The 16,478-nt window shown below is 39.5% G+C and overlaps 2 protein-coding genes across 9 annotated transcripts in view; both read left to right on the top strand.

The window, feature by feature from the left end:
- The window catches only part of TPD52L2 (TPD52 like 2), a 27,971-nt gene extending 19,835 nt beyond the window's left edge, over positions 1-8,136 (top strand). For 2 of the 8 annotated variants that reach the window (XM_072633253.1, XM_072633250.1), the window contains 4 exons: positions 1,869-1,895; positions 3,597-3,638; positions 5,585-5,633; positions 6,278-8,136. In XM_072633253.1, the coding sequence (XP_072489354.1) occupies positions 1,869-1,895; positions 3,597-3,638; positions 5,585-5,633; positions 6,278-6,373 (214 nt within the window). In that variant the 3' untranslated portion in view covers positions 6,374-8,136. The remainder of the gene's footprint in view (positions 1-1,868; positions 1,896-3,596; positions 3,639-5,584; positions 5,634-6,277) is intronic. The other 6 variants (XM_072633251.1, XM_072633249.1, XM_072633254.1 and 3 more) reach the window with 3 other exon arrangements.
- On the top strand, positions 7,814-16,478 carry LOC140518578 (uncharacterized). Its single transcript, XM_072630863.1, has 3 exons — positions 7,814-7,844; positions 13,503-14,332; positions 16,341-16,478. Exons 1-2 carry the CDS (start codon positions 7,814-7,816, stop codon positions 14,321-14,323), a joined length of 852 nt encoding a protein of 283 aa, XP_072486964.1. The 3' UTR covers positions 14,324-14,332; positions 16,341-16,478.

The raw sequence follows: 16,478 nt of genomic DNA, 5'->3' as shown, positions 1-16,478 counted from the left end.
ATTGTGATTCATTGTCCCCCAGTGCATGTGATCTTAGATTATGGGGAGTGTAGTTACTTGCCTGCAGTGGAGAGATTTCCTTTGAATGACTAAAGTACTCAGTATTTCTTTACACTAATCTGCCACTTTTTCCACTCTGTCTTGCTGTTCTGTGTGTGTCTGTGTCCTGGGCAAGAAGCAGGTAGGGAGTTGGAAGTTGAAGCTAAGTCTCCTTGAATTCATTGCTTTCCCCTTTTAATATAAGAGAACCAAATTCTGTTTTCCATTTGGCTGATGAGATTTAAGGTAACTAAAGAAATTTATATTTTTTTTGCAGATCTCCTATAGCTATACTTCTGTCAAGGTCTCCTTAACGTAGACTATACTTGGTTATAGTTCCCAAGTGAACTTTCCAGTGGCCTCCATTTAATTTAATTAACTGTGTATGCCTAAGAGTTCCTTCCCTGAAAGTTCTTAGTACACTTTTAAAGTACACTCGCATTCTTTTTTCTTAGATAAACTGGCTGAAGCAAGATCCTTGACTCCATTCATGAGTTTTAACCTAGAGTTGCACCATTCCTTGACAGTATAAATAGATTCAAGCAGGATTTAGATAAATCTATGGGTAGGGGTAGGTAGTTCCATACAGGATTGGTATGGTATGAAATTTCAACATTAATTGTAAATCTTTTGTGGGCATTGTCACAGAAAGTAAATATGTAGCTTTTCAAAGATATGTCCCCTGGTGCTTCTATCCAAGTTAGAATCCTGAGTGTTTAGAACCGTTGTTCTGACTTAGTCTTATATTTCTAATGTTCTTAAATCATTTCATCATTGCAGTAAGAAACCTCTGGTAACTTCCTCATGTGATCTCCAGATTGTTGAGAGTTAGAAGGGCATTAATTTTAGAATATTTAGTCAAATTATGAGGATGAATGATTCTTGGTCATGAAGTGTTTGAAAAAAGAATCTTAGAAGCTTATCTGATGGTGTCCACAATGGATTGTAAAATCTTAGTACAAATTTGAAAATGTACATTTTAACCAAGCCAATTAATTCTCTGCTTCTCATTTCTCACTGACTTGCTCAGTGTACTGTGATGTTCAAGTGGCTGAAAAAAACACTTCAGATTATTGATACAATGCATCCTTTCTCATAAACCATTAAATGGTGGAAAACTGTCAACTGCACAGGTACATATTGAGTATGCCTGAAATGCCCTTTAATTATCGTGGAAATTTTGAACATCACAGGGTCAAACACAGCATGTATGGAGGTCAAATTGCTTCATAGTTTGTATCTTTGTTACTTTTTATGCTGTTTTGGTGGTTGTTCCAGATAATGGTTATGAATGCATATGCATTTCTTGAAAATGACTGTTTTATGGTATTAAAGATAAACTGTACAAAAAGATCAAAATACCATGTGTGCTGCATGAATATAGCTATGCATTCAGTTTGGATCTGCTATTTTTCTTACTGAATATAGACTATAAGGAGTTAATCCTTAAGCTAGTACTTCAGTAGTTTGGGATCAGGAGTCTAGTATGGTATTCTGTGGTATAATTATGCACCTTCACATGAGAACATCAGTGATTAAAACACTCAGGTTTTGGAGAGGTAGTATTTATTTGTTGAAGCTCACAATGAGTTTGCACACAAGGGCTGTTGGGCTTGTTAGCCTCTTTTTAAGCTTATAAGAGCAAAGGGAGGTATTAGCTTAGAGGCAAAAATTTTTTGTAAGTGGCTTCCTTGAGAGAGGGGTGGTGGGGAGTGGCTTTGTGAAACAGAGGGGCTATTGACTGAGCAAGTCTGGGTAGCTGGATTTCCTTGCCTAACTTTGTATTTTTTTTTCTTTCTTCCTGCTGCCAATTATTTTGTGTTTTTTAGGGCTCATCCCTTCTCGCATTCCTTTAGGTAAGACTAACCCATCATAATATAAGATGAAAGGTTTTCTCCAGAAAGCAGGATAAGACTGACAATCAGTTCTAGCTGGCCAGTATTCTCAGAAAGTCAGGGCAGAGAGAGACAGAGAGTGTGAGGTGCGATGTGTCCTAAACAGTCCTAAACTCTGCCACTCTGTTATTCTACCTCAGCAATGTTTTTAGGAGGATTTTCATAATTCTTAGAATTTGTGCCATTTTCTCCTTAATTATAACTTGAGATGTTGTGGTCAGTACTAATGCAGTGGAAGCTGTTGGTCTTATATACCTTATACCCGTTGAATACTTTTCTCCTCTTTTGAAAAGCAGCTCAATTCAACAAACATTTAAGTGCCTACTATTTGCAGTGGGTAAGATGTAAAAATGAAAGACAAGACAATACATTCCCTGCCTTTCAGGAGCTTACAGTTCAATGAAAGGGATATAATAGGTACACTAAGTGTGTTCTGAGGTAGATTATGATAAGCACAAAGGAGAAGTACAAAATTCCATAAGAGAACATGAGGAGGGAGGGAACATTCTGAGTTGGATGAATCAGGGTGAACTTCATAGATGAGGTAGCACAAGAGCCTATCAATGAAAGCTTTCAGTAGGTGGAGATGTGGAACAGACATGCATTCTCCCTTTCCTTGCTTGTATTCCCTGGAGTAAGTTTTGTCTTGTATGGCTGTCTTCATCAAAATTAAACAGACATTTATCAAGGAAGTTGGTATCTTTTTATACTGACAAAAGCAAACCTTGAAGGCTCTAGCTGCGTTGTAGATAAATCTTAAGTAGCATTTCATTTATCTTGGTCATTGTTTATGGGAAATATCTTTGAGTTAATAGTATACCCTATCTTGAAAAGACACTTTTTCATGTGGAAGAGTGATGCTGATGCTTTTAACTATCTCATCATCTGGTTAGTAATATACTTTTCTTTTAAATCACTGCTGACTCCTAATTTTTCCAAAAGGTGTTGTGCCTTTTTTTTTTCAAATTAAGTTGCATAGTGCTTAGGAGTTCTTTCTACACTGGGACATAGAAAAGATCCAGTCAGATATTACTCTTACTGCTAGCATTCTATGTTGGAAAGAAAAGTGAACTTAAACAAAGAAAAACGAGTTTGCTATTTGTGCCTAATTTCTCCCTTATATTTTGATATCCCAGTTATAAATACAAAACACTGTGGGTTTGAACATTTTGACCTATTTAGCTATATGTTCAAGTTCTTTTTTGCCACAGCTTTATTTGAACTGTTATAGAAAATCAATTAAGGAAATATTTAGATTATTTATATCAGAAGATTTGGGAAGTTGTTAGTTTTTTCTCACAACAGTCTTCTCTAATTGGACTCCTCGAATACTATCACATTCTTCTCAACAGCCCTCCGCAGTCCCAGAGGGAAGTGGTAAAGGAATAGATTGCACGGAATCAAACACAAAGAGAGATAGTTTGATATCAACCAAAATATTTTCATTACCATTGTGGAAGGAACTCTTAATACACATCTGTAACTGACAACTCCATCAAGTTGTGTAACAATAATCAAGAGGCATCTCCTTATGCATTCTTTATGGCAGGATTTTTTTGAACTCATATTTAATATCCCGTAAATGTTAGGAACCTCTAATTTCTATCTGAATTTCATATTAACTCTTACTTCCTTCTTTGCTTTTATAATGCTTCCAAGTAGCAGCTACTCCATTCGTCATTCAATAAGTATGCCAGCTATGAGGTAATGTATAAACGATCTCAATTACTCACCAAGAGTATGGGTATTTGTGTAGAATGTATACAAAGGGATTGGGGATATAGGAATAGAGACTTTTTCCTCTGTTGCTTATCTTTAAAAATTGCTTGCCTTTCCACCATTTCTCATGATTTTCAGTCTTCTTCACTTGTAAAACCAATGACCAGGTTTTTTTAGCTCCCTAAAATTTCACAATGTAAAAAGATCTTCCTTGGGTTGTTAAGAAAGAGCCTACTGGTTGGGTATGAGGTTCTTAATGAAATCTCTAGAGAAAATTATTCTCCTGGCAAACAGTGCTGCAATATTGTACTTGTAAAAGGACCCTAAGGACCCCTAACTAGCAGCCTAGCTTGTTAGATTAATGGGGTAATAGTCTTCCACACCAAAGAGCTATTTCCTGTAGACCTTTCTTTGTCTAGATACTGTAGCTTTCTGCTAGGAAGGTCAGAAATGGTAACCCAAATATTTTGGCTTCAGGTGGCACCAAAACTATTTACATGGAATTGTTTTATCTGCGTCTGGATGGGAGGCCTGGGAATATTTTAAAATCCCTATAAACATAATCTGCTTATCTTTGCATTAAAAAACTATATTGAGTATTCTCTACTGGTCCTGGATCTAACTTACAGTAAACTTCTCTTTATATTTTAAACTTGTGGCAGCTAGTGAAATCTGGTTCACATCCTGAATTTCCTGTAAGCCAGCTGTTGCCCTGAGAGGTCATAGACATATTTGTATCTAAATGTTCCAGGTGGAGGAGGTGATGTACTCATTTGAAGAAAATAGGACTGTGTAAATAAGTTCACATTGGAGCAATTTGGCTGGCCTGTTCTCTTCATCTCTTCTCTTCATCTCTTCTCTTTTATCTTTCTTTACTCATTATCAGCAGCTCTTTTTTTCTATTATTTAAGTAGTTTTTGTGAAAGATGAAGAACCTACAGCTTTGAATTCCTATTATCTTGATTCTGTTTAGTAAGTTGGGATACAAATACATACTCAGTATAAAGGAAAAACATACTTGTTGGTAGCCTCCTAATCTGCCGCTAAACTCAAACGACAGTTGTCATCTATAAAGATAATCTCCATTTAAAGATTAGGTTGTACATTATTGGTGTGAACTTCATCAAAGAACCCTTTTGTTTTCTGGATCAGTTGTAGTTTACAGTTGCATTATACCTTTACTTGACACAGTCCACAATGTGCTAAATATCTACTGAGAACAGTAGGGTACTGCTCAGCACTGGGGACACAAAGAAGAAGCGAAACTTAGTTCCTGTCCTCAAGGAATTTAGAATCTAAAGGAGAGAGGGAAAAAATCTGTACATAAATAACTAAGATGCAAAGGAGAGAGCCAGAGTGTTAGAAATTTATGAGATCATTTCTTCATCTTATCATATTGTTGTTGGGTGGAAAGAACATTTGAAGAAGTCACTGATGATTCATTTCAGTTTAGCAAACTTTGATTAAATGGCTGCCAAATGTGAAGCACTATCCAAGGTTCTGGAGATACAGAGAGAAAAATGAATTGCTTCTCCCAGAAAGTAGCCTACATTGTATTGGGAGGAAATGGGGTGGAGGATACAACAGGTATACAAGTAAACAAAACAGTACAAAATAGTTTTAAGACAGAAAATGCTAATAATCAGGGGCACCAGAAAAGCCTCTCATGGAATAGCTGACACTTATGCTGAGCTTTGAAGGGATGATCTAAGTATTATTTGGGTAGAGATAAGAAGGGAATGCATTCCAGACATGTAGCAGAAATAAGCTAAGATCAGAGAGGTGGGAAATAACAGCAGCAGTGGAGAGTTCTGGCCAAATTGATCATGTTTTTAATTGAGGCCTCTCTCCAGAGGCAGTTTTTCCAGGTGAAGGAGTATATGTACAGCCACTTGTTCCTTAGCATTGATATCCCCTTTGTCTCTTTAAAGGAATTCTGCAACCTTCAAATCTTTTGAAGATCGAGTTGGGACCATTAAGGTAGTGGTACTTATAACTAATTTACTATTTTCCAATTTGTGATTAAGTACAGCCACTTAAGAGAGAAGTTTAATCTAAAAAAGAGACTCAGGACCTATCCTGAGTACCTTTTTTAAATGTATCTATTTGAAAAATTAAATACTTTTATTATGAATTTAATTATCAATACAAACATTTCAACATATAAATAACAAGATTATATTTTAAACATTGAACTTCTTATATGTAGAGTTTGTTGTTAAATCATATGTTAAACTTAATGAATAGGAATATTGTCCTGTTTATGTCCTTTTGAACTTATTTCCTTCTGAACTTGTTTTATTGATTCTTTTTTCTTTCTTTTTTTTCCCTTCTGTTAATTCCCATTAATATCTTTCTTCCTTCCCCTTTTCCTTCAACATCTACCTTTTAACAAATGAGTATAATCAGTAAAACCAATCAACACATTGGCCATGTCTGAAAATGTACAGCTGCTTTTGGCTCTTCTGTTGCAGTCTGCCTTCTCTCTGGAAGGATGGCATAGTTAGTTACTTGTCTTTTTAAGTCAGGACTGGTCATTGCATTGACCAGAGTTCTTAGAAAATATATCCACTTTAGACCTACTACTCTTATATGCTTTTTCCTATGTTTCTTCCCCTTTGCAGTCCAAAGTTGTTGGTGGCAGAGAGAATGGCAGCGACAACCTTCCTTCACCAACAGGAAGCAGCGATAAACCTCTGCAGGATCATGCTCCTTTCTAGACCCCTTTCGAGCTTTACTCTGTAACAGAACGAGTTCAAGAACCCTCTCAACTCGTCATGAGCAACTCTGCAGAAAAAAACAATATAATTATAATTCAAACCAGGAAATGGACAGAGTCCAGTTTTGAAAATTCATATCCATACGTATATAGACATTTGCTGCTGGATTTGAGTAAAATAGAGAACAAAAAAGTTTTGTACACAGATATTTTACACTAAAGTTTATAGATAAAATGTATCACTGTGCTATTCTTCCTGGGGGGTGCATTTAAATGGACAGAACTTCCTCTTTGGGTATAGAAGGCAAAGCATGAACTCCCATTTGGAAAACACTAATAGCTTAGCTGAATGCCCAAATAGATTTCTGTTTGGGAATAGAAAGAAGTATAATTATGAAACAAACTTTTTGAAAATGTCATTTCTTTTCTCCCTTCCCTCAATTTCTGACAGTTCCTAGAAGTAACCTAAAAGATTCTAACTAGCTTGATTATTTTTTTTCCCAAAAAAATGATCACCAGGATGTGAAACTGTCCATTTTTCTGTGCCTTCCAGAAAGAAGACTCTAATTAGCAGCTGCCTGGTTGTTACACTAATGCTCAAGCTTTAACAAAACGAAAATCTTTATTTTTTAAATGCAGTGGACTTTTCAAAAATCAAAACGAAGCAAAGCAGCTTTAGCCTCGTATTAAGGAAATATTATCTTGGAACTCTGAAGCCGAAATGCAAGCCTTACATCACCTTATGCTTTACTTGTTTATAATCTTTTTATATAAAGAAATTGAGGGTTCTAAAGCTGAGTTTTGAGCACTGTGTGGTTTTGCATTTAACCCTCATGGCAGCATGCCTGTGCCAGTTTGTGTGTTTATTTAGCTCATTCCTTAACTTCATTTGAGTGTATGAAACTTGCTTCTCTGTTCTCCTCTGAATTGCTGCAGCAGCTCCTATCAGGTTCCTGCTTTTAGCTAATCAGCTCAAAGGCTTCTAGACAGTAAGGTGAGAGATAAACCTGTCTTAAGCAACTTTAAAGTGACAACAGCTCATCCCCATCCTATCAGCTATTCTACTTCTGAATAAGCCCAAATGATTGTACATTATTGGGCAGTAAATCTGAACCTGCCATTGTTTACAGTAGATAAAAATTCAGAAAATAGATTTAATGAGAAGTAGGACTGGACTCTTCCCCCAAGACAGGCTGGAAATAGGAGTTGATTTGAATTAGCAGGAATCTGTCTTGGGATTTTGTTAACTTCTAATATTACTATTTCTTAGAAGCTCTAAGACTTTTTTCCGTTTTTAAACTGATGCCAGTTGGCATTATTTCTTATGGCAATTGGCCTGCCTGATGTGAGGCATGATTTTGAGGGTAAAGTTTTGTGCCTTATTGGCTCTCAGCAGTGGGATTAAAATCTGTTTGCTTGTGAACATATCAATAAAATCTCGATGGCTGAAGGAATGCTCCCTCTAGCCCAAGGTGACCCTATTTTGTTCAGCCTTAATGTTTTCCCTACTCTAGAGAAGCAAGATCTGATACACCAGTATCTGCTTATCAATCCTAGGGGCTGCATTCCATGCAATATTAGCAGGCAAATGCAGTAGGAAATACACTGTGTAGTGTCCTTTTATCAGGTTTTATGATTTTGGGCTAAAATTGTTGGGAATGGCAAGAAGAAGGAAGATGAAGGGGTGGGAATTGATCTTTCTTCTCCTTAAACTGGCTATTGGGTATTTGTCAATAAATTATTCCTTTCAGGGTAAAAAAAAAATTTGAGTTTATATGATAAGTTTTTTAAATTGTCTTACGGAGAAGATTTGAATTTCTGAACTGTTAGCAGAAATAGTAATGATTGATTGTCCAACTTTTTTGTGTTATTGTTATGAAGGATAAAATCTTCTTGTGGACAGTACAGCTTCAAATGTAACTAGGTCATTCAGTTGAAGATTTAGTGAATAGTTCTTAAATATGGTTCTTTTAAGACATTAGGAATATTTTATTATTACTATTACCAATAATAGATGACATGTTTTATGGTAATTTAAAGTTTGAAAAGTTCACAATGTATTTTCTCAACTGAGTTTTGCAACAACTTGGACCCAAACTGACATGCCTTTGTAACTTTCTCCTAATGTATAAGTTCATTCAGATGCAAGATGAATGGCCCCAAATAGTTCATACTATTAAGGAATAAGACTCAAAGAATTGCATAGTTGGAAGAGACTTCAGCAACCTTATAGTCCAACCAGTACCTGAAAAGGAATCCCACAACGTAGCCAGTTAAGTGGTCATCCAACTTTTGGTTGATAGGATGATCTTTTAGGTTCCTTCCAGCTCTAAATCTCATAATTTTACAGTCCTATAATGCCACAGAGCTTCCACTAGATTGCTTCTCCTAAAGTTGCTTTTCCTCTTTTACTGGGATTGAAGATGGATGTGTTAAAGGGAGGGCCCAGAAATCTGACTTTTTCTGAACAGTAGCTCCTAGAATTATAGAATCTGAGTTGTAAAGGACCTCAGGTGATAGCTGACAAGTGGTTCTCCAGCCTGTGCCTGAAGATCTCTAGGGAAAGGGGTCCCACCACCTCTCAAGGTAGCCTCTTTCACTTTGGGGCAGCTATCGTAGTTAGGAAATTTTTCCTGACATTAAACCTAAATTTGCCTCTTTGCAAATTCTACCTATTGCTTCTAGATCTGCCCTCAGGGACCAAACAGTACAAGTCTAATCTCTCCTTCACGTGACAACCCTTCAAGTACTCTAAAAAAAAAAAAAAAAGCTATCATACTCCATCTTTTCTTTAGTAAACTGAACATGCCTATTCCTTTAACTGGTCTGCGTATATCATAGAGTCAAGACCTTTCATCACTCTGATTGCCCTCCTCTGGACATTTTCCAGCTAATAAAAGTTCTTAAATGGTAATGCTCAGGACTGAACATAGTGCTCCAGAGAGGACTCACAAAGGTAGATCATAGCAGGATTATTGCTTCCCTATTCCTGAAAGCTAGGTCCTTAATGCAGCCCATTCCCATTAGCTTAACTGCCACACCATACTGCTGACTCATTTAAATTGTAGTCCACTAAAACTCCTTCTTCAGAATTTATCCATATTTCTCCCATTTTATACTTGTGAATTTGAGTTTTTGTACTCAAGTGCAAAACTTTACATTTATCACTACTGAATTTCATCTTACTATATTTAGTCCAATGCTCTAGCCTTCAAAATTCTTTTAGAGGCTGTCATCCACTGTTCTATTTCTTCCAGTTTTGTATGAGCCACAAATTTGAAAGAATATCATTTATGCCTTTAACCAAATCATTGAGATAAATGTTAAATGGTACAGGGCTACTGGGTACAAATCCCTGGGGTGCTTAGGATTCTATGATTCTATAAAATGATGTAACTTCAACTTATTTTTGAGACCTCCTTACAGTGACATTGAACCATTAACAATTATTCTTTGGAATTACTTGATCATATTAATGTCTAATCTAGTTTCTCCACAAGAATAGTATACTACATAAGAAAATTTTGTTAGAATCCACATAAACTGTCCCAAACATACCCCTTTATCTACCAGTTTAGTAATCCTAATTTCTTTTTTAAGGTGAGCAGTTAGGGTGAAGGAAATAGCATAGTTGCAGCACACGCAGACATACATATTAGGCTACAGAACTGAAGAGAATTATGTATAGTATCTGATTGACTAAGATGAAAGGAAAGGAACAAGTATTTAAGCTCTTGCTATGTGCCAGGCACTATGCTAAGGACTTCATAAATATTTCATTTGATCCTCACAATAACCCTGAAAAGTAGTCACTTTTATTGTCCCCATTTTACAATTAAGGAAACTGAGGCAGATAGAAGTGTTTACACAGGTTCACACTACAGACTGGATTTGTTTGAACTCAGGTCTTCCTGATTACACTTATTGCATGCAAATCTCTGAGCTAAGTGCATGGGCTACTAATAGAAAAGCTGAGGCAGTCCCCATTATCAAAGAGCTAACATGGGGGAGGAACTTCATATATCAAGCTCAAAAGTCAAGCGATCAAAAAGCTGAGACAATATCCCAGTAGAGGAGCATTTTTTTTTTGTAAGTGGTATTTTGTTTTTCCAATTACATGGAAAGATAGTTTTCATTAATTTTTTATAAGATTTTGAGTATCAAATTTTTCTCCCCCCCCAAAGTGGCAAGCAATCTCATAATAGATTTACAGGCGCAATCACATTAAAAATGTAATTCCACATTACTCATGTTGTAAAAGAAGAAACTGAAGGAAAGAAAAAAAGTGAAAATAGCATGCTTCGATCAGCATTCAGACTATAGTTCTTTCTCTGAATGTCGACAGCATCTGACATGAGTCTTTTGGAATTATCTTGGATCATCATATTGCTGAGAAGAACTAAGTCTATCATAGATGATTATCAAACAATGTTGCTGTTACTGTGTACAATGTTCTCTTGGTTCTGCTCATTTCACTCAGCATCAGTTCATGTGAGTCTTTAGAGGAGCATTTCTTTGCACAAAAGATAACAGCAGTAAAAGTCTTCAAGGGACAGCAGTAGGATCTGCATCTGTCTGTGAATGGATCTTAAAGCTACATCAACTGCCAGAAGGAAATAATATAAACACCAGCTGGCTCAGTTGTATAAGATCCTTGCCTATATTTTCTGGAAGTCTATTTCCAAACAACTTGGTTAATGGAGTTTACAAATGAGATAGTATGAGTGAAAACTCTAACTACTTAGAATCACTGCTCTTGCTGTTTTAACTAATGCTTTGAACCTTTCCGTATGGCTCCAGTAGTGTTCAAATTACTTGGGACAAAACAAAATAATTATACTGATATAAAATAAATCATGCATCTTTATTTTTTTAATATGCAATATGTCCTTTTGCTGAAATAATTTGTTTTGTGCAACTGAGCACTGACTTTACAAGATTGACATTCTAATTCATTATCAAACCATACTTTTATCACATTGGTTATTAAGCTTACCTTTGACAAACATCATTTTCCAAGTCTAGTCTTGATTATAGCCCATAATTTCAGTGAGGTTTAAATCAAGGCAATTCTCACACTACTAATGCATGTTAATTCTATCTCCTGGATAAATTTTTTAATCTTTTGTGAAATGTGGCATGATGCATGGACCTTTTACAGTTTTTGTAAATATTTGCAGTATTTATGTTCATTTAGGAATTTCTGTAATTCCAGGACAATTCTGCTTTTCAGTATATCAATATATTTACAAAAGTTCATCAATCACTCATTGGGGAAGACTTCCAGGTTCACAGTAAATAAAAAATTCCAAAACTTTTTTTTTCGTGAATGTTTTATAGTCTGATGAAGATGCCCAGATCTTATAGGCTCACTTGGACTTCTGACAGCTGTTTTAGAATAGCTTTGAATGAAAAAAAGATAAGTCTCATCAGTAAAAATTACTTATTTTCCAATTTTTAGTACTCCAGTCTTTAAATTGCCTTTCCTATGACATTTTTTTTTTACTTTGTATCAGTGGTTAGCTTTTTTTTTTAAAACTGGTTTTGATGTTCTCCCAACTTCAAGAAGCTGATAACTATAATCAGTAACTATCTCTCCAGCTGCCAGGTCCTTCTGAAGATCTTTGATTGTTTTCTGAGGATTAATTAGGCTGTTTTACAGCAAGTCTGTCAGCTTATTGGCATGTTTTGTTTTCAACTAAACTTTCCTTTGTGTTTTAGTGCAACTGATCCTGTTTAACTGTGTAGGCTTTAATGATCCTTAAAAGACTTACTTCCCTATATGAACAATTACCAATATTTTTTACAGTCACTGAATTGCTCTTACATTTTTTGCACATGTCTTCAGCACAACATCCATTCTTTAAAACCACAGAAATAACATGACAAAAGAGGGCAATGAAACATGTTCAGCACCTTTGACCACTGACCAGAAGACTAAAAGTAGAGAATCCAGTTCAATCTGGTTTCATTTGGTCAAGGTCAGGCTTGAGTCAGCCTAGTGTTAGTAGAAGCAAAGGCTTGAGCTTTATTTGTCCCAAGTAATTTGCAAACTGCTGCTTTTTTTTGACTTGCATAATAATAACTGAAGTCGCTCTGATGGTGAAATTGAGCCTGCTGGGGTGAACGAAGTCCAGAAGTCATATAAGTAGACGACAAATAACGTACGGAGCTTATTCTCAATTAGCATATATAAACACATCCTAAAAATGTTGTTCTTGAACAAGCAAAGGAAGAAAAGTGCTAAGTAGACCCAAAGTGCGTAAATTACAAGGGAATTCACTGAGGTATTTACATTTAACTTAAAATTTTTTTTACAGTAATTCATAGTTGAAACTTGACTGGTCAGCTTCTGACTTCTTGCTGAGGGTACCAAGTGATTACCTCTGTTTATTGCAAATTCCGAGGTCTGTCCTTCCAAACCCTAAACACCATACTACACCTTCCAACTATGGTGGGATTAGAAGAGGAGTATGATTTACCTTATCTCTTAGGATGAGCTCATCCAGTCTAACCCCTCCATGCTACAGAATGAGGAAACAGGCTAAATGACTTTCCACTCATCCTTGACATGCATTTGCCTCATTGCCACCTGATGAAATAATCTTCAAAGCCCAGCTCACATCTCCACCAAGCCCTGATCTGAAAGCATTCACTCCAAATTTTCCTGGAGGACTTATTTGGCTCTTTCCTCTTCCCTATAGATTTTACTTTGTGTTACACTTCTGCTAGTGGGGATTCTTTTTCATCCTTTCCTTGAGCAGACACAGACCCTGAAAGTTGCTTAACAAACGTCTGCTAAATTAAGTGGCTCAAGGATACACAGAAAGTAAAAACCATCTGTAAACATTCCAGATGCCAAGAATGGCCATTTGCTCATTCATAAGCTTTATTTCCAGAGGCTTGAATGGTTCAATGAGGGAAAAGCAAACAAACAAAAACTCCTATAATTTAGGGGGGCGGGGCGGGCACCTGACCACCTCCTTCCCAGCTCTGACATTTAATGGCTGGGACCTTTGTCAAGTCAACTCGGAACCTCAATTTCCTCCTTTGTAAAACGAGGCCACCCTCCCTCCCCAACCCCTGCCCCAGGCTGTCGGGAGGAAAGAGCCCAGAAAACCTTTAGAAAGGTTATCACCGTTCGGATCTAATCTCCAGCTCCGAGCGCACCGGACCCCGCCATGGGGCTCGAGCCGAGATCCGTGTCAGACGCCAGGGAAGATGCGCCTCCGGCCTCTCCCAGTCACCTGCTCCGGAGGGCAGGGCCGGCCCGAGCCCCGCCGCGAACCCGACCAGGCCAGCCCGAGGCACGTCCACGTGGAAGAAGGTGCCGCGATCCCGCCCAGAAGGACGGCCTCCGCCCCGCTTCTGCCGGGGGCCGCAAGCTGCTGACCCACCACCGCAGGCTGCTGCCTACCGGTTCGTGGCCGCAGAAGTGGAAAGACTCCTTTCTTCTTCCCAGAAACTAGGAGTTGAAGGAAGACACAGAGACGCCGGTGCCGGGTCGGGAAAGAAGACCTCCCCAGGGACGCTCAGCCGCGCGCCCCGCCCCCTTTCCCACGCCCAGCCAAACTCCTCTCGGCGTGCGCGCGCCCACCCGCAGCCTCGTTTCTCCTCTTCCCCCTCCTCCCAGACTCACGCCGCGCGCTCTCGAGTGGGGGATGGGGGGGAGGGTCTTTGGGGACGCGCACGCAGGGCAGCGTGTTGCGTGAGCGCGCGCGACTCCTCTTCCTCCGGCCCGTCACCCCGCCCCCTTCACCCCTACCTCTACCGCCGCCGCCGCTCCCGCGCCCTCTGCCGCCGCCGCCGCCGCTGCCGCTACCGCCGCCGCCCAGGCTCTCCCGAGGGAGCGGTCACCGGCTGTGGAGACAGTGCGGCGCAGGCCCAGCACCGGGCGCGGAGCCGGAGGCACACACGGACGAGCCGAGCCGAGCCGGCCGGCCAGCTTTAGCCGGGGCAGGTAAGCGTCTGAGGAGAGAGACCGGGCCAGGCCTCCTGTTCCTGGCGCCAGTGCCGGCGCCCAGGCCCGGCTTCTCGCTCTCCTCCTTCACGCACGGCCCGCCAGCCTGGGGGCCGCGGAAGGCCAAGATGGAGCCACGGGCGGCGGGGGTGGGGAGAGGAGATGGTGCCGCAGCGTCGCCGCCGCCGCCGCCACGGGAGAGGGGGAAGGGCGGGGAGCCGGGGCAGCTGAGGCCGAGGGAGCCTGGGGCGTGGAGACCCCCGCGGCAGGGACTGGGGGTGAAGAGAGAAGGGCCGGAGGGGAGGGCTCTGTCGGGCCCCGGGCGGACTTAGGAACCGGCCGGGAGGGCTGGACACCGGCACAGGCACTGGGCGGAGCTCCGGGTCTAAGGTACGGGGACACCCACTTGGAGGGACGTGGAAATGAGGAACCTGAGCCGGGAGACACTGGGGGCAGGGACACGGCGCGGAGGAGAGGGGGGAGGGGATGCGGGGCGGAGAACCGGAGGGGAATCCGGGAGGGGATGGGATAGTTGAGCCTGAGCAGTGAGTGGTGAAGAGGGAATTTGTACGGTGGTGGGAGAAACGAGGAGGAGGAGCCCTAAGCTGGGAGGGTCCGCGAGGAGAGGCTGGGTGGTGGGCACCCTGGGGGAAAGGGGGTTAATGGAAGTTGTGAAAGAGGGGTATGGAAATGGGGGCATGAAGGGAACCTGTGGAACCTTATGGGGAAAGCGTCAGCTTTCTGGGGACGATTCTGTTGTGAAATAGTAACAGGCCTGGGAATTAGAAGATTGAGATGTAGAGCTAGGCCTTGGGAAGAGTTCATGAAGAAGGGAGGGAGGTGATTTCTTGGATTTGGTCACTCATTGGTCCTTTGTTGATATTGCATTAGTGAGGTAGGTATCTTGACAAATGGTTTGGGAGATAGGGAGGTATTTTCCCTAGGGAATTTGGGTGCTAAGACTTTTTGACTAAAAGGAATATGTCATTCCGCTAGTCTCCTTGAATACTAGGCCCCTATAACGTTAATCGTATATTTTTTTTTTTTCAAATTGGAGTTTAGTTTATAAAGTGCATTGCTTCATGGAAAATGACAAGCTGCAGGGGTTCCAGATTGCTTTTACTTGCCTAATTCTACTGTTTTATCGGGTTTGTTGGGTTTTTTTTTAAGAGTTTGGGTATCTGGAATTATTGAGGATGGAGAATATCTGTAATATATTAAAAGTATTTTTTCCAGTTTTCAGATGGAAGGGTTTGTCTTCATTCCAACAATATGCCTCAAAACAAAATAGCAACTGAAAGAATTGGTGAAGTGGAACTGAAAAATCTAATGCCTTTTCTATTTTGTCTATATGTATATAGGCACACATATTTGAACATGTTGTTATCTCAGAAAAAAAGTGAGAGTAATGGATGCCCTAAACAGATTCTGAAATGGAAAAAGGGTTAGACATCCTGTCTTAGCAGTTTGGAGTTAGTAAAACACCAGTTTAGGTATATTATGTAGATTTTGATTTAAGGGAACCTGACTTGGTTAATATAGCTGACTTCAGAGCCCCTGAGACTTGGGATAAAGGCTTCTGAGCCTTCTAGATGTGTGAAGTCACTTACCTTCTCAATGCCCTAGGCAACTTTCAAAGACTGTAATTGCCTATGCCAGTGAAATCACAGTTCTATTCTCTCCCTGTCCCTGTCCTTATGTTGTAGCATTATTTAGTGTCTTTTAAAAAAAAATTTATAGTCTTTAGTGTTGGAAATTCATCCTCTCAATTAAACATGTATTAACTTTCTAAGTAAATTTTAAAATGTAAGAGTTTTAGTGATTCAGAATATATCCAGACTTGTAAAGAATCCATAGTTTTGACTATGTGGGGAGCTCCTTTTACCAACCCTTCTATGACTACATCTTCTATGCCATACTATGTCTAAAAGTATCTTCAAAGTATCAAACATCTATGACTGTCTATATTAGTACCGTTGTTTTCAACAAGCTTGTTCATTCTTTTCAGGACTAACAAATGTTCATTGGAGACAAAATTGAGTTAAATAAGTGGAGGGAGACGATCCTTAAGAGATGCTTCGGGGTCAAATCTCTTTAACCACATAAGGAAAGACATGAAATGTCAGACTTGAAAAGGAAATTAGAA

Source organism: Notamacropus eugenii, chromosome 1, assembly GCF_028372415.1.
Source record: "Notamacropus eugenii isolate mMacEug1 chromosome 1, mMacEug1.pri_v2, whole genome shotgun sequence".
Classification (NCBI taxonomy): Eukaryota; Metazoa; Chordata; class Mammalia; order Diprotodontia; family Macropodidae; genus Notamacropus; species Notamacropus eugenii.
Note: the sequence above shows the minus strand (reverse complement) of the source record. Positions and strands in the feature narration are given on the sequence as shown.